Below are 24,448 nucleotides of genomic sequence, written 5' to 3'. Positions count from 1 at the left end.
AAACTTCTTTACCCAAAGAGAGGTGAGAATGTGGAACTCGCTACCACAGGGAGTGGTTGAAGCGAATAGTATAGATGCATTTAAGGGGAGCCTAGACAAGCATATGAGGGAGAAGGGAATAGAGGGTTATGCTGATAGATTTAGATAAGGACAGACGGGAGGAGGCTCGAGTGGAGCATAAACGGTGGCATGGACTGGTTGGGCCGAATGGCCTGTTTCCATGCCGTATATCCTATGCGATCCTATGTAACATTTCTCTGTCAGTACTGTGATATTTTGCATGTACGACTACTACTTTCTATCATGCCTTACCATTGTGGTCTTCTTTAAATCAAGCACCTTCTTCTGCTCCTTCTGCCAGGTTCTGCAAGGCACTGACACAGTATTCACTTTTTCATAACATACTGCCATGCTTGTTGCCTCCTATGCATATTTGGGGGTTGTCCTGTCCCATCAAATCTTTGCTTTTGTTTTTCCATAACAAAATTTACTAGTGTCCAGAACCTGGTCAGTAAAATAGGTTTTTCTCAACTTTCTTTGAGCCTTGTTCCTCCAAAGTTGCACACTGCATAGCTGGATTCATGAACTTTTCAAAATCTGAAACAAGTATACACCCAAAACGATAACTTGTCTTTTCTTTCTACAGATACTGACTGACCTGCTGTGTATTTCCAGAATTTTCTGCTTTTTTCCAACATCTTTAATGGTTAAGCGGCTGGTTATTTGCTTGAACTGTGTTATTGTCATTATTGCAGGTATGTTGTGACTTGCTGCTATTTTTTTTGTTACCGCTAACAAAATCCAGTGCTCAGGAATCACGTGTTTCAGAGCTGTGTGCTGTAAGGTGTGAGCTGGGGGCTGTAAATTGCTAAGAAAAATTAGCCTTTCACATGTGTTTTTGAACAGAGGAAAATATAGGCCCAAGTAGATGAGAAATGCTCAAAGCAGCTTTTCAAAAAAGAAAATAAAGATATAATATAGTCATTTAATAAATAAAAGTAACCAGCATGCAGCCTGTTAAATATAATTTAATGGCCCAGAAATTCTGATCGCAGGCGGAGGGCTGCAATCTGGAAAAATCTGCGCCAAGACCGGAGGGCTCCCGGGAGGCACAGAGTTCCGTTTCTGGGCCTCTCCAAACTGCCGTGTGCAGGGCCCACGTATCCCAGAGGCGCAGGCGGTTCGCCGCGTCCCTGGGATCACGTGGACCATGGGGAGCCAATCAGAGAAGGGAATCTCCCTTCATACATTTGACAGGAAGACCTGTCAAATATATGAATGGAAATCACCCCCAAAACATAGTAAAACTTTAAATAAATTTTTTTTTAAATCACATTTTTAAAATGACTTTAAATTACAATAATTGAAAAAAATAAAGTTTTTAACGGGGCTAAAAATAAACTTACCTTCCTTTAAAGTATTTTTAAATGATAAATCAGTGGAAAATTTTTTAAAAAACTTTTTTCAACTCTTATCCTGGTAAAAGCTTTTACCAGGCACAAGAATTGTAAGTGTTTTCTGCGGGCGGAAGGTCTCCAAAAAACGGAACTCTTCACCCGCAGAGGCCCTTCTCCGGGCAGCCGGAGGATCTGTCGAGCTTTCTTGACAGATCGGAAATGCCGGTTTCTAGCGCATGCACAGTGCATGCCTGAAACCGGCATTTCCGATGTCCCTAGGGGTGAGTACACAGCACGTACACACCCATAGGGATCGGAAATTCTGCACCAATATCTCCTATTCTATTGTAAGGGGAATAGATAGGCATTTCTGCGGCCACAAATGAGACTCCAGGATGGTGTGTTGCCTCCCTGGTGCAAGGGTCAAGGATGTCTCAGAGCGGCAGCAGAACATTTTGGAAGGGGAGGGTGAACAGCCAGTTGTCGTGGTGCATATAGGCACCAACGATATAGGTAAAAAACGGGATGAGGTCCTAAAAGCGGAATATAGGGAGTTAGGAGGTAAATTAAAAAATAGGACCTCAAAGGTAGTATTCTCAGGATTGCTACCAGTGCCACATGCTAGTCAGAGTAGAAATAGAAGGATATTTCAGATGAGTACGTGGCTGGCAGAATGGTGCAAGGGGGAGGGATTCAAGTTCCTGGGACATTGGAACCGGTTCTGGGGGAGGTGGGACCAGTTCAAACTGGACGGTTTGCACCTGGGCAGGGCTGGAACCGATGTCCTAGGGGGAGTGTTTGCTAGTGCTCTGGGGGAGGGTTTAAACTAAAATGGCAGGGGGTTGGGAACCTGAGCAGGGAGACAGAGGAAAGGGAAACAAGGATAAAAGCAAAAGATAGGAAGGAGAAAAACAAAAGTGGCAGTCAGAGAAATCAACGGTTTAAATCAAACGTGGCCACAGTAAATAATAATTCTAATAGGTCTAAGAGCGTTAAAAAAACAAGCCTGAAGGCTTTGTGTCTTAATGCGAGGAGCATTCGTAATAAGGTGGATGAATTGGCTGCACAAATAGAGGTAAACGAATATGATTTGGTTGGGATTACGGAAACGTGGCTCAAGGATGGCCAAGGCTGGGAACTCAACATCCAGGGGTATTCGATATTCAGGAAAGATAGGCAAAAAGGAAAGGGAGGTGGGGTAGCATTACTGGTTAAAGAAGGGATTAACACAATTGTAAGGAAGGATATTAGCTCTGATGATGTGGAATCTGTATGGGTAGAATTGAGAAATACTAAGGGGCAGAAAACGTTAGTGGGAGTGGTATATAGACCTCCAAACAGTAAGGCGGAGGTTGGGGATGGCATTAAAAGGGAAATTAAAGAAGCGTGCATAAGGGCACAGCAGTCATCATGGGTGACTTTAATCTACATATAGATTGGGCTAACCAAATTAGTAACAATACTGTGGAGGAAGAATTCCTGGAGTGTTTACGGGATGGTTCCCTGGACCAATATGTCGAGGAACCAACCAGAGATCAGGCCATCTTAGACTGGGTATTATGTAATGAGAAAGGATTAATTAGTAATCTTGTTGTACGAGGCCCCTTGGGTCGGAGCGATCATAATATGATTGAATTCTTCATTAAGATGGAGAATGAAGTAGTTGACTCAGAGACTAGGGTCCTAAATTTAAATAAAGGAAACTACGATGGTCTGAGACACGAGTTGGGTAGGATTGATTGGGGAATGTCACTGAAAGGGTTGACGGTGGATAGGCAATGGCAAACATTCAAAGACCGAATGGATGAACTACAGAATTTGTTCATCCCAGTTTGGCATAAAAATAAAACAAAAAAGGTGACTCAACCGTGGCTAACAACGGAAATTAGGGATAGCATAAGATCCAAGGAGAGGACATATAAATTGGCCAGAAAAAGCAATAATCCTGAGGATTGGGAGCAGTTTAGGATTCAACAAAGGAGGACAAAGGGATTAATTAAGAAGGGGAAAATAAAATATGAGAGTAAGCTTGCAGGGAACATAAAAACTGAGTGTAAAAGCTTCTATAGATATGTGAAGAGAAAAAGATTGGTGAAGCCAAGCATAGGTCCCTTGCAGTCAGAATCAGGGGATTCAGTTTGAGGGTGAGAGAGTTGGATCTCAAACCAGCGTACTGAGCTTAAATAAAGGAGACTATGAAGGTATGAGAGTAGAATTGACTAAAGTGGACTGGGAAAACAGATTAAAGTGTAAGACGGTACAAGAGCAGTGGTCTACATTCAAGGAGATATTTCACATCTTTCAAGATAAATATATTCCACTGAGGAAAAAGGGGAGTAAAAGAAAAGACAGCCATCCGTGGCTTAGTAAAGTAATAAAGGATAGTATCCAACTGAAAACAAGGGCATATAAAGTAGCCAAATCTAGTGGGAGGATAGAAGATTGGGAAGCATTTAAAAGCCAGCAAACAATAACTAAAAGATTAATTAAGAAAGGGAAGATAGATTATGAAAGTAAACTAGCAAAAAATATAAAAACAGATAGCAAGAGTTTCGACAGCTATATAAAAAGAAAAAGGGTGGCTAAAGTGAACGTTGGTCCCTTAGAGGATGGGACCGGGAAACTAGTGGTGGGGAACATGGAGATGGCAAAGACGCTGAACAAATATTTTGTATCAGTCTTTACAGTAGAGGACACTAAAAATATCCCAACACTGGACAAACAGGGGGCAATGGGGGGGGAGAAGCTAAACACGATTAAAATCACTAAGGTGATGGTACTCGGTAAAATAATGGGACTTAAGGCGGATAAATCCCCCGGACCTGATGGCCTACATCCTAGGGTCTTAAGAGAAGTGGCGGTAGGGATTGTGGATGCATTGGTGATTATTTTCCAAAACTCCCTGGACTCAGGAAAGGTCCCAGCAGATTGGAAAACTGCTAATGTAACACCCTTATTTAAGAAGGGAAGTAGACAAAAACTACAGACCAGTTAGCCTAACATCTGTGGTTGGCAAAATGTTGGAGTCCATTATTAAGGAAACAGTAACAGAGCATTTGGATAAACATAATTTAATAGGACAGAGTCAGCATGGTTTTATGAAGGGGAAGTCATGTTTGACAAATTTGCTCGAATTCTTTGAGGACGTAACATACAGGGTGGATAAAGGGGAACCAGTGGATGTAGTATATTTGGACTTCCAAAAGGCATTCGACAAGGTTCCACACAAAAGATTACTGATCAAGATAAAAAATCACGGGATTGGGGGTAATATACTGGCATGGGTGGAAGATTGGCTATCTAACAGAAAACAGAGAGTTGGGATAAATGGTTCGTTCTCGGGCTGGCAATCAGTAACCAGTGGTGTAGTGTCCGTGTGTAGATAAAGACACTGAAGACAGGAGTTGGTTCATAGGTATTTACTAAGCAAGTCTGGGGGGGGTTTCTAAAGGATATACACAATACACAGGCTTATATAGCCCAAATGGCAATTACCGGCATTACGCACACCTGGGGCTCTTAAAGGCACATACACCACAATTCCTCCCCTTCTAGCTAACTAGTACATCATATTTTAAGTAATTATTAATTACATGTTATATGCAAAATAATATACATTGCAGTATTAATTAGTTATAAGTTAGTCTCTCAGGAGGCTTCCTGACTTGGTCCGGATAATGCCTCGGGGGTGTAGTAGTTTCTGGTGGTGTAGTAGGTTCTTCTGGCAAGGCTGATTCGGCTTGAAGGCCAGTGTCGGGTTCATCGGGCTCCAGTATCACCGGATCGGAGGTAGATATGGGTATCTCTACTTCATCGTTAGATGTATAGAGTGGTGGTATAGGTTGTCCCTTTTCGGATGACTTGATGATTTGGTCAGCATGGCGCCTTATTATGCTGTCTCCGATGTCCACGGTATACATCAGTGGTCCTAATCGTGTGCAGATAGTTCCAGGCTGCCATTTCTCGGTACGGTAGTCCCGGGCCAAAACCGGTTGGCCTATCTGGAAGGCCCTAGTTGGCCTTTCATTCATGCCCTGAAACTGCCGGTTCTCCACGTCCCTTCGGATGTTGGGCTTGACCAAATCCAGCCGGCATCTTAGGTTTCTATTGTAGAACATCATGGCGGGAGTTTGGTTAGTAACCATATGCGTTGCATTCCTATATGCAAATAAGAAGTTATCCACCTTGTGCTGAAGTTTTATGTCTTCATTACCCATGGCCTTGATGGCCTTCTTGAAGGTCTGGACAAACCTTTCAGCCAATCCATTGGTGGCGGGATGGTATGGGGCGGATGTGTAGTGCTTTACCCCATTGTTCTTTAAGAACTTTCTGAATTCTTCGGACACAAATTGCGATCCATTATCAGAACATATCTGCTCCGGCAGCCCATTCCTGGCAAATATGGTCCTTAATACTGTGATGGTTTTTTCCGTGGTGGTGGAGGACATCTTTATTACCTCCGGCCACTTGGAGTGTGCATCAACTGCGATTAAGAACATTGAGTCCATAAATGGACCAGCAAAGTCGATGTGCACCCTTTGCCAGGGAGATGAGGGCCACTCCCATGGATGTAGAGGGGCCTGTGGCGGAGCATTTTGGACCTTCTGGCATCCTAGGCAGCTCTTGGTCATGTCTTCGATGTCTCCATCGATACCTGGCCACCATACAAACGCCCTAGCTAGGTTCTTCATTTTCACTCCACCCAGATGCCCCTCGTGAAGCTCCTTTAGCACTTTATCCTGGAGTTTGGGTGGAATCACCACTCTGGATCCACACGTCAAGGTTCCTCGGCACACTGACAGCTGTTCTCTTCTTTGCGAAAATGCTGGCAACAGTGGTTCGCCATGTGCTGGCCATCCCTTCACTGTTAAATCGTAGACCCGTGAGAGAGTAGGGTCATTTCTTGTCTCCCTTTCAATGGCAGAATTTGTCACCGGTAGACATTCCACTATGGTAGAGTGGAATATCTCTACTGGGTCTACTGTAGGTGCCTCTTCTATCGTTGGCAACGGTAGGCGTGATAAACCGTCAGCATTCCCATGCTGTTTTGACCCTTTGCATTCAATGTCGTATTGGTGTGCCCCTAGAAAAAGGGACCACCTCTGTAGTCTTTGTGCCGTCATAATGGGGACACCTTTTTTAGGGTTGAATATGGAGATGAGGGGTTGATGGTCAGTCAGCAAGGTAATTTTTTGTCCGTGTAGGTAATGGTTGAATTTCTTCACTCCCCATACCAGGCTGAGTGCTTCCCTGTCTATCTGGGCATAGTTACGCTCAGCTGAGTTCAATGAGCGTGACGCAAAAGCTATCGGCCGTTCCGAGCCATCAGGGAATCTATGGGACAATACCGCTCCTATGCCGTAAGGGGATGCATCGCATGCCAGTCTGATTGGTAGTGATGGGTTGTAATGAGCCAAAATTTTCTCGGATGTGATTAAGTCTTTACATTTATGGAAGGCACGTTTACAGTCTTCGTTCCATTTCCAAATCACTCCTGTCTGTAGAAGATCATTAAGAGGGTGTAGAATAGTTGATAAGTTCGGTAAAAAGTTATGATAGTAATTTATTAATCCCAGGAATGACCTTAATTGTGAAACATTTTCAGGTGCTGGGGCTTTTATAACTGCTTCAATTTTTTCAGGTGACTTATGCAACCCTTCCTTATTAATTATGTGGCCACAATATGATATCTGGTTTTGGAAAAATTCGCACTTGGGGCGATTTGCTTGTAGGCCCCGTTCTTTCAGCCTAGTGAGCACCTGCTCCAAATTGGCAAGGTGCTCGTTGTCGTTTTCTCCTGTTATAAGGATGTCGTCTAGGTAGCATTGAGTCCCCGGAATCCCTTGCAGGACTTGCTCCATAGCTCTTTGCCAGATAGCTGGAGCTGATGCTATTCCAAAAACCAGTCGATTGTACTGGTACAGGCCTTTGCGTGTGTTTATTGTGAGATACTTTTTAGAGGTCTCCTCAACCTCCATCTGTAGATATGCCTGTGCCAAGTCAATTTTTGTGAAACGTTTCCCTCCGGATAGTGAGGCGAAAATATCTTCTATCCTCGGAAGAGGATACTGTACCGTGTGAAGGACCGGGTTTACAGTCACCTTAAAGTCCCCACAGATGCGAATTTTTTTCTGTTCCTCAGTTATTTTTCAATGTTTTTTTCATGACTGGAACGATGGGTGTTGCCCATTCGCTCCAATCTATTTTGGATAATACGCCTGCCTTTTCCAAATTCTTCAGCTCTGCCTCGACTGCCGGACGTATTGCGTATGGCACCGGTCTTGCCTTAAAAAATTTTGGAATTGCTGTATCTTCCACTTTTATTGAGGCGGTGATGCCTTTCAAGGTTCCTAGTTTCTCTTGAAACACTTCTTTGGCGTTGGCCAAGATGTCTTTTAATCGTTCAGGTATGATGTCATCATTGTTTTTTTCCTTACTGGTCACCGTCAGTGCCTGAATGGAGTGCCAGTCTAAACGTATCTTCCTTATCCATTCACGTCCCAACAACGGTGGACCACCATCTTGTAGAATGTATAAATACAACTTTTGTATTTCTTTGCCGTTGTATACCACAGGCACCCTTATTTTTCCTTTGGGGTAGACTTTCTGCCCCGTATATGTTTTTAAGATAATGGATGTGTCTTTTAGAGGTATATGCGAAAATAGCCTCTCGTAATCTCGTCGATTTATTACGGTTAGAGCTGATCCTGTATCTAGCTCCATTTTAACTGGGGACCCTGCTATTGTGAGGGTAACCCAAATGGTTTGGTAATCCTCTTTGGCAAGTACATTATGTAATTTGAGGCAGCTTAGTCTCTTGTTTCCGGAGTCGCTATCGCTATTCTGGTCTTCGGAGCTATTGTCCGTCATCATTTGTACCTTCCTGTACTTTTCTTTATTGATTTTTTGTTTTCTGTCAGTGGATTTATTTTGTCCAGATTGGCATACCCGTGCAATGTGTGTGTCCAATCTTACCACATTGCCTGCATGCTTTGCCCTTGAACCAGCAGTCCCTCTGGTTATGGGTGGATCTGCTGCAGCGATAACATCTTCCGAACTCCTGTGTCATTTTATGGGTGCCGAAGTCCTGTGTCTCTTGTTGTATCTCTGCAGCTCCTTTTGCTGCTGCTTCGTATGATACAGCCATACTGAAAGCTTTGTCCAATGTTAAATCTTTTTCAGAAAGCAGTCTTTTTTGTGTTCCTTCACTTAAGAGACCGCAAACAAATTTGTCTCGAAGATAATCCGCTAGTCCTGCTCCGAATTGGCAGTACTTTGATAGCTTTCTTAATTCGGTTAGGTAATCAGCGTTACTTTCATTCTTGTGTTGATTTCTCTTGAAGAACTTGAATCGTTCCGCTATCAGCAGCGGTGTTGGGTTTAAATGCTCCTGCAGGGTATCAACAATTTCTTTAAAAGTCTTGTCCTTTGGTTTGGCTGGAGTGATTAAATTTCGTAACAGCCCGTATGTCTTCGCGCCCATTAAGTTCAGAAGTACTGAAGCTTTTTTTTCATCTGTTATTCCATTTGCAGTGCAATAAACCTCTACTCTTTCCACGTATGTGGTCCAATCTTCTATTTTGCCATCAAAAGCCTCAATATTACCAGATTTAGGCATTTCAGAAAAGATATGGCGCTTCCCGCGCTTTTTTTTTTCTCTGTAGCAACGATATGGCGCTTCCCGCGCTTTCCCGCCGCTGCTACCGATAACAACGCTGTTTTACTGTGGTTTCCGTTTATTCACTGTTGGAGACTCGTTCCCGACGGAGGTCTAAACGCTGACCTGCTTGCCGCGCCGGCCGTCTCTCGAGTGCACCCTCCCAGTCCGTTATTGCTTGCCTCCGATTTCGCTGCCTGTCTCAGCTGTAGAGCCCGCCGCTGGAGCTCCAGCCTGACGCCCAGGAAGGATTAGCGCAGTACCTATCACCAGCTTGGCCAGCTGGTGAAACCACAGTTTCTCTTACTTCCTTGAGTCTTCTGGACGCTGGAGGAATCGATGTCCTTGAGGTGCTGCCGAATTGCAGGTAAGTCCGTTTCCACTTCGTCGCCACTGTAGTGTCCGTGTGTAGATAAAGACACTGAAGACAGGAGTTGGTTCATAGGTATTTACTAAGCAAGTCTGGGGGGGGGTTCTAAAGGATATACACAATACACAGGCTTATATAGCCCAAGTGGCAATTACCCGCATCACGCACACCTGGGGCTCTTAAAGGCACATACACCACAATTGCTCTTAAAGGCACATACACCACAAGTGGTGTTCCGCAGGGGTCAGTGCTGGGACCCCAACTCTTTACAATCTATAATAACGATTTGGAGGAAGGGACCGAGTGCAACATATCCAAGTTTGCCGCCGATACAAAGATGGGAGGGAAAGCAGTGAGTGAGGAGGACATAAAATACCTGCAAAAGGACATAGACAGGCTAAGTGAGTGGGCAGAGATTTGGCAGATGCAATATAATGTTGGAAAGTGTGAGGTTATGCACTTTGGCGGAAAAAAATCAAAGAGCAAGTTATTATCTAAATGGAGAGAAACTGCAAAGTGCTACAGTACAAAGGGATCTGGGGTCCTGGTGCATGAAACACAAAAAGTTAGTATGCAGGTGCAGCAGGTGATCAGAAAGGCCAATGGAATCTTGGCTTTTATTGCAAGGAGGATGGAGTATAAAAACAGGGAAGTCTTGCTGCAGTTATACAGGGTATTGGTGAGGCCACACCTGGAATACTGCGTGCAGTTTTGGTTTCCATATTTAAGAAAAGATATACTTGCTCTCGAGGCGGTTCAGAGAAGGTTCAGTCGGTTGATTCCGGAGATGAGGGGGTTGACGTATGAGGAAAGGTTGAGTAGGTTGGGACTCTACTCATTGGAGTTCAGAAGAATGAGAGGCGATCTTATCGAAACATATAAGATTGTGAGGGGGCTTGATCGGGTGGATGCGGTGAGGATGTTTCCACTGATGGGTGAGACTAGAACTAGGGGGCATAATCTTAGAATAAGGGGCTGCCCTTTCAAAACTGAGATGAGGAGAAACTTCTTCACTCAGAGGGTAGTAAATCTATGGAATTTGCTACCCCAGGAGCTGTGGAAGCTGCAACATTAAATAAATTTAAAATGGAGATAGACAGTTTCCTAGCAGATAAGGGAATTAGGGGTTATGGGGAGAGGGCAGGGAAGTGGACGTGAGTCTAGATTCGGATCAGCCATGATCCTATTGAATGGCGGAGCAGGCCCGAGGGGCCGTATGGCCTACTCCTGCTCCTCCTTCTTATATTCTTATGTTCTTATGTAATTTATAATGGGGAACAAAGAAATGGCTGACCAACTAAATACATACTTTGGTTCTGTCTTCATAAAGGAGGACACAAATAACCTCCCAGAGATGCCGGGGAACAAAGGATCTGATGAAAGGGTGGAACTGAAAGAAATCAGTATTTGTAGGGAAATGGTGTTAGGAAAATTGATGGGACTGAAAGCCGATAAATTCCCAGGGCCTGATAATCTACATCCTAGGGTACTTAAGGAAGTGGCCCTAGAAATAGTAGATGCATTGCTGGTCATCTTCCAGAACTCGATAGACTCTGGAACAGTACCCATGGATTGGAGGATAGCTAATGTTACCCCACTATTCAAAAAAGGTGGTAGAGAAAAAGCGGGGAATTATAGACCGGTAAGCCTGACATCGGTAGTGGGGAAAATGCTAGAGTCCATTATAAAAGATGTAATAGCAGAGCACTTGGAAAGCAGTGACAGGATTGGACAAAGTCAACATGGATTTACAAAAGGTAAATCATGCTTGACTAATCTACTGGAATTTTTTGAGGATGTAACTGGTAAAATAGATCAGGGAGAACCAGTGGATGTGGTGTATTTGGACTTTCAGAAGGCTTTCGATAAGGTCCCGCATAAGAGATTAGCGTGCAAAATTAAGGCACATGGGATTGGGGGCAAGGTATTGACTTGGATAGAGAACTGGTTGGCGGATAGAAAGCAGAGTTGGAATAAACGGGTCATTTTCTGAGTGGCAGGCAGTGACTAGTGGGGTACCCCAGCTGTTCACAATATATATTAATGATCTGGACGAGGGAATTGGATGTAATATCTCCAAATTTGCAGATGACACAAAGCTGGGTGGGAGGGTATGCTGTGAGGAGGATGTTGTGAAACTCCAGTACGATTTGGACAGGTTGGGTGATTGGGCAGAAACATGGCAAATGCACTATAATGTGGATAAATGTGAGGTTATCCACTTTGGTGGCAAAAACAGGAAGGCAGATTATTATTTGAATGGCAATAGATTGGGAGAAGGGGAAGTGCAAAGAGACCTGGGTGTTCTTGTGCACCAGTCGCTGAAGGTAAGCATGCAGGTGCAGCAGGCGGTTAAGAAGGCAAGTGGTATGTTGGCCTTCGTAGCAAGTACAGGAACAAGGATGTCTTGCTGCAGTTATACAGGGCCTTGGTGAGACCGCACCTTGAGTATTGTGTGCAGTTTTGGTCACCTTATCTGAGGAAGGACATACTTGCCATGGAAGGAGTGCAGCAAAGATTCACCAGGCTGATACCTGGGATGGCAGGAATGACGTATGAGGAGAGATTGTGTCGATTGGGCTTATACTCACTGGAGTTTAGAAGATTGAGAGGGGATCTCATTGAAACCTATAAAATTCTGTCAGGCGTGGACAGACTAGATGCAGGAAGGATGTTTCCGATGGTCGGGGAGTCCAGAACCAGGGGTCATAGTCTAAGGATAAGGGGTAAGCCATTTAGGACTGAAATGAGGAGGAATTTCTTCACCCAGAGAGTGGTGAACCTGTGGAATTCTCTACCACAGAAGGCAGTTGAGGCCAGTTCATTAAATATATTCAGGAAGGAATTGGATATATTTCTTAAGGCTAAAGGGATCAAGGGATATGGGGAGAAAGCAGGGACAGGGTACTGAATTTGGATGATCAGCCATGATCGCATTGAATGGCGGAGCAGGCTCGAGGGGCCGAATGGCCTACTCCTGCTGCTATCTTCTATGTTTCTATGTTTCCTCCTATGAGCTGACTCTGGCAGCTCTTGCTGTGCTCCTTGGGAGACTGCATTTCATTTGGGTTATCATGACCTCATGTTAAGCACATTTTTCAAGATTGTAAAGTATAAATATGAGGTCAGTTGTGACTATTAATTCTAGCAAAATCGGTTGCAAGGTGGCTACAAAATTTAAAACAAAGGGTCAGAGGTAAGGGAAGCTTCTTGGACAGGTAGAAAGGGTGAAATGGTGTCCTGCAGGGATTCGTGCTTGGACCGCTGTTGTTCACCATATACATAAATGATTTGGACTTAGAAATTGGAGGTATGGGGGGGGGAAATTCCCCTAGAGCGCTGTTTGGGGTGCTAAGTGAAAAATGTTTGGAAAGTTAGTGCCAGGCGCTAACCTTTTCAAACATTTGTTAAATTCCCTCTTTTTGCTCCAAGAGGGAATAGCGCTCCACTTGCCTCTTGGAGTGCAGGAGGCGGGGATATCCCGACCCGGGGCGATGTGCTCAGCAGTGCCACGCGTGGCCATGCGTGACACTGCTGCCTTGCAGGGGTTCTTCCCTGCATTAATGGGAAGGGCCCTGCGCTGCGAGCTCTGTAGGTTTCATTGTCGATTTCTGGGCCACGGGGGAGCGGGAATGCTTCGCGATCAGCCCGGCACTCAAGCAGAGTGCCTGGCTGAGCGATCGTAGTCACTCAAAAATTGTCCCCTTTATAAATGCAAGTAGTTGTTGTTTCGGGAGATTTTATTTGTATAATACATTTATGCAAAGATCAATACAAGTTCATAGAACTGTCACTGGCTGCCCTTCCATTTCCATGAACATTCTATTGTGAATGGAACATGCTCACTGATGGCCCTGTAGCCGAAGGAGGAACATTTGAATTAATTTTGTGTTGAACGTTCACTGAACACAGCATTCATGCAGAAATCCTGCCACAAAATGTCAACATAAAAGCAACTACTTCAATCCACTTAATTAAGCATTAGCAAATTATTGTCAAAGATAGATTATTGATTTGCTCAGTTGTGATCATTTGCGTCAGAAGGTGAGGAAGCTGGCAGGATCCATCTGCTTCTGTGTGTTATTAGCGGGTACAGATACACGGTAAATATTTAATTTTGCCCTTTCAGTGGAAAAAAGAGGCTGTGGAAACCACCAACATATATGTTGAGGTTGTTACATTTATAGCAGCCTAAAAAATCTGCAACCCTTCCGTTGTATTCCTGGTGTAACTCCAGCAGGAGTGCACTAAAGGAGCTGGAAATTAGGACAGGACCTAGATGCACCAGGTCCCAGCTTTACATTGGGAATTCCAAAGGGCCTTGTAAGAGGAAGGGCCTTCACCTGTACCAAACAAGACCAGTGAAATAGGAGTGTATGGAGCCAGGAGTGGGGACTCGATGGCCTAGAAATTCGGTATCCCCTGAAAACAGGCGTGGGGATCGCAATGCAGTAGCAACACGTGCTCATTCGGAGGACTGCATTTTACGTACTGCCTGCTACTTTACATGATTGTAGTGTTCAGCCAAGCACTGAATGTGCTGCTGAGTGGCTGAACGCTCAGCAAGGGGCCCAAGTTCGTGCGAGGCTAGCTCCAATTAAAGCTAGCCTGCACGACTTAAAGGCAGCTTGCACCTCTTAAAGGGGAGATGACTTCTGCCTGCAACAGGTGATTGAACTGCTTGTGAAGGCAAGTGTTATAAACGAGAAGACTGAGTAATGGCTCAACAGGCCAGAGAAAGGGCTCCAAGGTTCTCGAATGCATCAGTGGAGGCCTTAGTCCAGGAGATCAACTCCAGGAGAGAGGTCTTCTTTCCACAGGGGGGCAGGGGGTCCTCCAGGCAACAGACAAGACTGCAGTGGGAGCAGATAGCCAATGTGGTCAATGGCAGTAGTATAGCCCCAAGGACCTGGACTCAGTGCAGGAAGAAGTTTAATAACCTCACACAAGTGGTCAAGGTCAGTGAATTCATCTTCAAATGCCATATCCCATCATCTACACCACTAGCCTCACACACTGCTCAATGCACCACACCCCCAGTCACTCACCTATCAACAATCTCTACCAAACACGACTCACACCTCACATTCATAGCTTCACCTCACTTGCGCACACTTACCACTGCTTCACTTACCACATCTCACAGCTTGAACACACTGTCAGCTATTCAGCCATGACAGGCACATCACCCAAACACATTACATCACACTCACTGACACACTTCCCTTTCTCGGGCAGGAAAAGGTGACACACAAGAGGCGCTAGCAGACCTTAACCAGCAGGGGACAGCCTCGCCTGCATCATCTTCATCCACTTGGAGAAGAAGGTGCTGGCCGTTCTTGGCAGGGGCAGGGCTGAGCCCGTGGCCAGCGGTGGGGCTGAAAGAATAGAAGATGCCAGTATCCTCATACGTTATCCCGCTTCTCACATCTCACTTCCCCCTCATCCCACAATCTCTTGATTTACAATATGCACATGGTGTAAGCATGCAGCTGCTGCTCCCCACCCCCCTCCCCTCACTACAAACTGGCCCTTGTGCCTTTCTTATTTCAGGCACCCAAGAAATCCAGCCTGCCCAGCCAGTGGTTGAACAAGAAGAGGGAGAGAAGAGTGAAGAAGTAGAAGAAACACCGTCACTCGATTTCACACTCTCAGCCTCCAGCTCAGATGCTGATACTCCACATACTTTGGAGGATAGGTTAGACGTGTGATCTGCACGTGGTGAGACACCAGGCACAAGTGGCCTGCAGCCAGAGCAGGGGAAAGGGTAGCTCAGGTGCCAGCTCCCCGGAGGACCAGGTCACACAGGACTCAGATGAAGAAGTCAGTGGGGTAGCCTACAGAAGAACGCTGATGGGTATGCACAATAAAATGCTTGGAGCATTGGCAGGCCTGCCAGAAAGCCTGAATGCAGTGTCAAAGAGCATGGAGAAGTCCAGCTTTGCCCAGGGCTTTGGGCAGAGCTTGAAGCCCATCCTTTCCAGCATGGAAGGGCTGGGCAGATCCGTTAACGCACTTGTGGACACAACCATCAAGCTGCGTCTGATGGCCAAAGTCTCAGCTTCCATTGCAGCACAAACAGAATCCACCCACTGAAGTCATGCAAGCACAGACTGCTGCCATCAAGGGGCTTGCAGGGTGTCACAGCAGTCCAGCAGTCTGTACTCCAGCAGATTAATAAGATTACTGAGGTGTTACATCAGAACATAAGAAATACGAGCAGGAGTAGGCCATTCGGCCCTTTGAGCCTGCTCCGCCATTCAATGAGATCATGGCTGATCTTCTGCCTCAACTCCATTCACCGATCCTATCACTATATCCCTTGATGCCCTTACTAATCAGAAATCTATTGACTTCTGTTTTGAATATACCCAATGACTGAGCCTCCACAGCCCTCTGGGGTAGAGAATTCCAAAGATTCACCACCCTCTGTGTGAAGAAATTTTTTCTCATCTCAGTCCTGAATGGCCTACCCTTTATCCTGAGGCTGTGGCCCCTGGTTCTAGACTCCCCAGCCAAGGGAAACATTCTCCCAGCATCCACCCTATCAAGCCCTGTAATAATTTTGTATGCTTCAATGAGATCCCCTCTACTCATTCTTCTGAATTCAAGAGCATACAGGCCTAGTTTACTCAATCTCTTCTCATACGACAGTCCCGCCATCCCAGGAATCAATCTCGTGAACCTTCGTTGCATTCCCTCTATGTCAAGTATATCCTTCCTTAGGTAAGGAGACCAAAATTGTACAGAGTACTCCAGGTGTGGTCTCACCAAGGCACTATATAATTGGAAGCCTGACCAACGGTTCCACCACAGACCCAATTCACGTACGAACCGGGGTCAAGAAAGGCTGTGTCATCGCACCAACGCTCTTCTCGATCTTCCTTGCTGCAATGCTCCATCTCACCCTCAGTAAGCTCCCCACTGGAGTGGAGCTCATTTACAGAACAAACGGGAAACTGTTCAACCTCCATTGCCTCCAGTCCAGATCCAAGGTCGTCCCATCCTCTGTCGTCGAATTACAGTATGCAGACGACGCTTGCGTCAGCGCTCACTCGGAGGTCGAACTCCAATCCATCGTCAACACCTTCACCGAAACGTACGAGAGCATGGGCCTTACACTAAACATCCGTAAGACAAAGGTCCTCTACCAACCTGCCCCCACCACACAGTACTGCCCCCGATTATCAAAATCCACGACAAGGCCTTGGACAATGTGGACCACTTTCCATACCTCGGGAGCCTACTGTCAACAACGGCAGACGTCGACGACGAAGTCCAACACCACCTTCAGTGTGCCAGTGCAGCCTTCGGTCGCCTGAGGAAGAGCGTGTTTGAAGACCAGGATCTCAAACCCGGCACTAAGCTCATGGTCTACAGAGCAGCAGTGATACCCGCCCTGCTGTATGCCTCAGAGACATGGACCATGTACAGCAGGCACCTCAAAGCACTGGAGAGGTATCACCAACGCTGCCTCCGCAAGATCCTGCAAATCCATTGACAGGATAGGTGCACCAACGTCAGTGTTCTTGCTCAGGCCAACATCCCTAGCATCGAAGCTTTGACCACGCTCGATCAGCTCCGATGGACGGGTCACATTGTCCGCATGCCCGATACGAGACTCCCAAAACAAACGCTCTACTCGGAGCTCCAGCACGGCAAGAGAGCCCCAGGTGGGCAGAGGAAACGCTTCAAGGACACCCTCAAAGCCTCCTTAAAAAAGTGTAACATCCCCACCGACACCTGTGAATCCCTGGCCCAAGACCGCACAAAGTGGAGAAGAAGCATCCGGGAAGGCGCCGAACACCTCGAGTCTCTTTGCCGGGAGCAAGCGGAAGCCAAGCGCAGGCAGCGCAAGGAGCGCACGTCAACCCAAGCACCCCACCCACCTGCCCCTTCAACCACCGTCTGCCCCACCTGTGACAGAGACTAGGTCCCGCATTGGACTCATCAGTCACCTGCAAACTCATTTTTAATGTGGAAGCAAGTCATCCTCGGTTCTGAGGGACTGCCTAAGAAGGAGAATATAATTGGAGTAAGACTTCTTTACTCCTGTACTCAAATCCTATTAAAATGAAGGCCAGCATACCATTTGCCTTTCTAATGGCTTGTTGCACCTACACATTCACTTTCAGTGACTCATGTACAAGGACACCCAGGTCCCTTTGAGCATCTGCATTCCCCAATCTTTCACCATTTAGGAAATACTCTGCATTTCTGTTTTTTCTACCAAAGTGGATAACTTCACATTTATCCGCATTATATTCCATCTGCCATGTTCTCGCCCACTCACTGAGCCTGTCGAGATCCCCTTGAAGCCTCTTCACAACTGACACTGAAACCTAGCTTTGTATCATCAGCAGATTTGGAAGTGTTACATTTAGTCCCCTCATCCAAATCATTGATATAGATGTTGCACTGGGGGAGTGGCAATGGATACGTGGCGACTACCCTGCTGTCCTCTCTCAGGATAACAGCATTCATCCTCCCAACACTGCCACTCCACCAGGGCCCTTGCTGTTGCCTGTCAGCCAGCCAGCCCAGACTGGTGCCGCCCATGCCAAGGTGGTGCAGTCCATGCCGGGCCTTCTAGGCCCAGAGATCCGCAAGGTCATCCTACAAGGCCATCTGCAGTCTCCCCCACTGAAAGTCAGCAGCCTTCCACCAGCCATGTTGCAGCCACTGGGGCAGCACTGCGTAGGAGCACTAGGATAGGCAAATGCACACGCAAGACAGTCACTAAGGAAATGTACAAGGGTGATTAATTTTTTGATGTAATATTGGATGCATATATGGATAACGTTGGATTGGAAAGTTTGCTTTGTGGTGGCTTTTATTTCAGCATTGTGGCCAAGAGGACGCTGTGATGGTCAGTAAGGTGTGGGACTAATGTTGAATGGGGAATTGGGATTGTGTTCACTCGTACCGCAGGCGTATGATTCGATCCCTGATATCCCGGGCAGAAAGGTCTGGGTTGCCTCCGTCCTTCTGCTTCTTCTTCCTCCACTTCTGCTTCCTCCTCCTCCACTTCTGCTTTCTCCTCTTCCACCTCCTCCTCTTCCTCCTCCTCCTTCCTTCTCCTCTTCCTCTTCCTCCCAAGCTGGTGGCTGTATCCCTGGTGGCAAGGGCTGTACCCTCATGATGGTGAGGTTATGGAGGATACAGCAGACCACAATGAATCGGGACAGATGCTCCGGTGAATGTATGGCTCCTCCAGTGCGGTCCAGGCAGCGAAACCATTGTTTAAGGACGCCAATGATCGGCTCTACGATGTTTCGTGTGGCAGCATGGCTCTCGTGGTACGCATGCTAGCCACATGTGGTTGGGTTGCTGAGTGGAGCCATCAGCCAGATGGTCAATGGATAGCCCTTGTCACCCAGTTGCCACCCTATGGTTTGTCTTAGTGTCTCAAAGACTGAGGAAACAGCGGACTGGCACAGAATAAAAGCATCATGACTGCTGCCAGGATACTGGGCATTCATCATCATGATGTGCTGTGCTGTGCTGGTGCCCTGATCCATTGAGTAGTCCATTATCCTGGCAAAACCATGTGCATGCCCGGTCTGTTTCTCTCTAGAGAAGACAGTGAAGTCCCCTCTCCTGGCATAAAGAGCATCTGTCACCTCTCTTATGCAGCAGTGGACGGCGAACTGTAAGATGTTACAGATGTCACCTGCTCCAGCCAGGAAGGATCCCGATGTGAAGAAATTCAGAGTCACGGTCACCTTCACAGCCACTGGCACCGCTGTCCTTGCCCTGGAGTGAGGCTGTAGGTCTGGTTGCAAGAGGTGACAGAGTTCTGTGTGCACCTCATTCGTAAAGCGTAGATGCCTCACACACTGCTCCTGGCTCAGGTTGAGGTAAGAGAATTGCTCTCGGAGTACCCTAGGTGGGTAAGGCCTCCTGCTGAGAGCCCTTCTCCCCACCTCCTCCTCCCTCTGAGAGACTTCAGTTACGTGGATAGACTGGAGAAGCTGGGGTTGTTCTCCATAGAACAGAGAAGGTTGAGAAGAGATTTGATAGAGGTGTTCAAAATCATGAGGGGTCTAGACAGAGTAGATAGAGAAAAACTGTTCCCATTGGCGGAAGGGTTGAGAACCAGAGGACACAGATTTAAGGTGATTGGCAGAAGAACCAAAAGCAACGTGAGGAAAAAAGTTTTTACGCAGCGAGTGGTTAGGATCTGGAATGCACTGCCTGAAAGGGTGGTGGAGGCAGATTCAATCGTGGCTTTCAAAAGAGAATTGGATAAGTACTTGAAGGAAAAAATGTTGCCGGGCCACGGGGAAAGGGCGGGGGAGTGGGACTAGCTGAAGTGCTCTTGCAGAGAGCCGACACGGGCTCAACGGGCCGAATGGCCTCCTTCGGTGCTGTAACCATTCTATGGGCTAGAAATTCGGTGCATTTGCGCCTCTTGTTAGCACCCCTGCGAGTTTAGCGCCGGCGGTAACTGGTAGTGCTCCGCTGCGAAGGCGATGATGACATCATCACCGTGCACAACGCCCCGTTTTTGCCTGCAAAATTGGCCCGTGTCTCCTGAATCTGTGACGGGTGATGACAGCGACCAATTCAGGGGGCGGGCAGGAGGCTTGCAGCGCGCTAACTAAGTGGGATGTGGTGGGCGGGGGAAAAAAATCGTCCGACTTGTCGTGGCCCGTTGCATCTTTGAATGTGATGTCCGTGCCGCGATCTGTCAGCCCGGCACTCCTCTTGAGTGCCGGGCTGTTGGCACGGCACCCCAGTGGTCCAGGTAGGGCCCCGCAGAGTTGTAGCCTTGGGCCCTCCCCTTTAATGAGGGGAAGAGCCCTCCCACGTGGCAGCGCTATGTAGCCCAGTGCGTAGCGCTGCAGAACACACCGCCACAATATTCGGGGTTAGCGCTCTAAGGAGGAAGTGGAGCGCTTGAATTAGTGCTCCACCTCCCTCTTGGGGCGCTAAAACTGAAGTTAGCGATCACCGCGCTACTTTTCAACTGGCACTAAATTTAGCGCCCAGGCGATGTTAACAACCCAAAATGGTCGCTAATGAATTTTTACCCCATGATTAAAAAAACGGGTGCTACGCAACGAATTTCTAGGCCCCTATGTCAGGACATCCCGCATCCCCAGTCTCTCAGAGGGTCAGTGAATTATCGGGGACTATACACTCAGTAAATGGCAAATGACCTAAGTATTATTATTCTGAAAACAAAATATTTCAAGTGTTTCTGATAAATTGATAATGGTATACAAATTCCATTTCAAATATTAACCGTTAAACTGCCAGTTATGTGAAATTCCAGTCTCCATCGGCTATCCGAGGCCCACCTTACACATTGACATTAAAACAAACATTAATTTAACTTATAACCAAAATAAGTTTGTCCTTTCATTTTTCCCCTCCCTTAAATGGGTTCTGTTAAAATAACAAAGGAATGTCATATGATGCATCTGTCTCTTGTTTCAGTTTGTAAATACAAAAGAATATCTTTACCTGACATTGTTTTCAGCAGTAGCTGCATGAAGGGGTAGTCTTCCATTTTTATCTGGGATATTTTGCTTGGCACCATTTCGCAGCAATGTTACACATCCATCTAGCCAGCCCTGAAAATGAAAATATTTGTCAATTTGCTTTCTCCTATTAATGTTCAACTTGTATGCTTTTACTTTTCAATCTTTGAGAACTAGTGAATATCTAAAAAATAGAGTACTAGCCTGCCTTTCAATAATGCTGTATAGCAGTTGATTGTAAAAGAAACTAAAATTTGCTTAATTTTCTTGGGACGAGGATTGTACCTGATTCAGGATTCTCGTGGGCCATGACTGGCAGGAGCCAAAAATGAGTCAGGACATAAGAACATAAGAAATAGAAGCAGGAGTAGGCCATATGGCCACTCGAGCCTGCTCCGCCATTCAATAAGATCATGGCTGATCTTCGACCTCAACTCTACTTTCCCGCCCTATCCCCATATACCTTGATTTCCTTCGTGCCCAAAAATCTATCGATCTCACTCCTGAATATACTCATCAACTGAGCATCCATGGCCCTCTGGTGTAGAGAATTCCAGATACTCACAACCCTCTGAGTGCAGAAATTTCTCCTTATCTCAGTCCTAAATGGACAACCCCTTATCCTGAGACTATGACCCCTAGTTCTAGACTCTTCAACCAGGGGAAACAGCTTCTCAGCATCTACCCTGTTACGCCCTCTAAGAATTTTATATGTTTCAATGAGATCACCTCTCATTCTTCTAAACTTCAGAGAATATAGACCCATTATACACAATCTCTCCTCAAAGGACAGCCCTCTCATCCCAGAAATCAATCTAGTGAACCTTCATTTTATCCCCTCTAAAGCAAGTATCTCCTTCCTTAGGACCTGCTAATGGCAGTTCTCTGTCTGAGGTGCAGGGTGGTGGAAGTTTCTTATGGGGGCAAGGGCGGGTGAAAGTTGGGTCTGCCCAAAAATAGGACCAGTGGAATAATCATCATCCGCTGGATTTCCCACTGCTCCCACCTCCCGAGCCCTGAACATAATGGACGCTGGCAAGATACTAGCATCCAATTCACTGGAGTGGTGTAAGTGAGGCCTAAAAGCTATTCCAGGCCAGGGTTATGATAAAAGGCTACCACTTGAAATTAGCACTTGTAGAAAGGGGGCCAATTAAAAAATTATCTGCAGTTTTAGGCTAGTCCGGCCAGCCTTACGTGCTGCTTTCAAGTGCTGCGTTTTGTTCGCTCCCCAGCGGGTGCCCAACATGCACCACACTGGTGCTATGCCCACCTATTATACGCTAATGGCCTGATCTCAGAAGTTGTGGTGGATTCAGACTTCCAGCTCACCAACGAGATGCAAATTCTGCTCCGCCAGAGTTACGGTGGCGAGCGGGTTTGTGGATGTTCAGCCCTATCCTGACCAATTAGAATACAGGAAAATTGAAGTTTATTCGTTCATGGGATGTGGGTGTTGCTAGCAAGGCCAGCATTTATTGCCCATCCCTAATTGCCCTTGAGAAGGTGGTGGTGAGCCGTCTTCTTGATCCACTGCAGTCCGTATGGTGAAGGTACTCCCACAGTGCTGTTAGCTAGGGAGTTCCAGGATTTTGACCCAGCGACGATGAAGGATCAGCGATATACTTCTAAGTCAGGATGGTGTGTGACTTGGAGGGGAACTTTGGAGGTGGTGGTGTTCCCATGCGCCTGCTGCCCTTGTCCTTCTAGGTAGAAGAGGTCGCGGGTTTGGGAGGTGCTGCCGAAGAAGCCTTAGCGAGTTGCTGCAGTGCATCTTGTAGGATGATACACACTGCAGCCACGGTATGCCGGTGGTGGAGGGAGTGAATGTTTATGGTGGTAGATGGGGTGCCAATCAAGCGGGCTGCTTTGTCTTGGATGGTGTCGAGCTTCTTGAGTGTTGTTGGAGCTGCACTCATCCAGGCAAGTGGAGAGTATTCCATCGCATTCCTTACTTGTGCCTTGTAGATGGTAGAAAGGCTTTGGGGAGTCAGGAAGTGAGACACTCGCCGCAGAATACCTAGCCTCTGACCTGCTCTCGTTGCCACAGTATTTATGTGGCTGGTCCAGTTAAGTTTCTGGTCAATGGTGACTCCCAGGATGTTGATGGGGGATTCGGTAATGCTAATGCCGTTGAATTTCAAGGGGCGGTGGTTAGACTCTCGCTTGTTGGAGATAGTCATTGCCTGGCACTTCTGTGGCATGAATGTTACCTGCCACTTATCAGCCCAAGCCTGAATGTCATCCAGGTCTTGTTGCATGCGGGCATGGACTGCTTCATTATCTGAGGAGTTGTGAATGACGCTGTGCAGTCATCAGCGAACATCCCCATTTCTGACCTTATGTTGGAGGGAAGGTCATTGATGAAGCAGCTGAAGATGGTTGGGCCTAGGACACTGCCCTGAGGAACTCCAGCAGCAATGTCCTGGGGCTGTGATGATTGACCTCCGACAACCACAACCATCTTCCTTTGTGCTAGGTATGACTGCAGCCAGTGGTGAGTTCCCACCCCCCCCCCCACAATTCCCATTGACTTCAGTTTTACTAGGGCTCCTTCATGCCACATTCGGTCAAATGCTGCCTTGATGTCAAGGGCAGTCACTCTCACCTCACCTCTGGAATTCAGCTCCTTTGTTCATGTTTGGACCAAGGCTATAATGAAGTCGGGAGCCGAGTGGTCTTGGCGGAACCCAAACTGGGCATCAGTGAGCAGGTTATTGGTAAGTGCCGCTTGATAGCACTGTCGATGACACCTTCCATCACTTTGCTGATGATTGTGAATAGACTGATGGGGCGGTAATTGGGCGGGTTGGATTTGTCCTGCTTTTTGTGGACAGGACATACCTGGGCAATTTTCCACATTGTCGGATGGATGCCAGTGTTGTAGCTGTACTGGAGCAGCTTGGCAAGAGGCGCGGCTAGTTCTGGAGCACAAGTCTTCAGCACGATAGCTGGGATGTTGTCAGGGCCCATAGCCTTTGCTGTATCCAGTGCACTCAGCTGTTTCTTGATATCACGTGGAGTGAATTGAATTGGCTGAAGACTGGCTTCTATGATGGTGGAGACCTCAGGAGGAGGCTGATATGGATCATCCACTCGGCACTTCTGGCTGAAGATGGTTGTAAACGCTTCAGCCTTGTCGTTTGCACTCATGTGCTGGGCTCCACCATAATTGAGGATGGGGATATTCATGGAGCCTCCTCCTCTCGTTAGTTGTTTAATGGTCCACCACCATTCACGACTGGATGTGGCAGGACTGCAGAGCTTTGATCTGATCCGTTGATTGTGGGATTGCTTAGCCCTGTATGTAGCATGCTGCTTCCGCTTTTTAGCATGCATGTAGTCCTGAGTTGCAGCTTCCCCAGGTTGGCACCTCATTTTTAGGTACGCCTGGTGCTGTTGCTGCCATGCTGTACTACACTCCTTATTAAACCAGGGTCCCCTGGCTTGGTGGTAATGGTAGAGTGAGGGATATGCCGGGTGATGTGCCTCAATAATCCCGAGACTCGATGCTAGCGAAACAAAACAAGGCTTT

The 24,448-nt window shown here is 46.8% G+C and overlaps 1 protein-coding gene across 1 annotated transcript in view; it reads right to left on the bottom strand.

Annotated features, from left to right (window-relative positions):
• The window catches only part of ankrd55 (ankyrin repeat domain 55), a 144,404-nt gene that overhangs the window by 79,591 nt on the left and 40,365 nt on the right, over window positions 1-24,448 (bottom strand). The window contains 1 exon segment of the mRNA XM_085965946.1: window positions 20,897-21,006. Within this exon segment, the coding sequence (XP_085822072.1) occupies window positions 20,897-21,006 (110 nt within the window).

This window comes from Somniosus microcephalus, chromosome 2, assembly GCF_052327205.1.
Source record: "Somniosus microcephalus isolate GS21.2 chromosome 2, FLI_Smic_1.0, whole genome shotgun sequence".
Taxonomy (NCBI): Eukaryota; Metazoa; Chordata; class Chondrichthyes; order Squaliformes; family Somniosidae; genus Somniosus; species Somniosus microcephalus.
The sequence above is the reverse complement of the archived record's forward strand: the minus strand, read 5'-3'. Positions and strand labels throughout refer to the sequence as shown.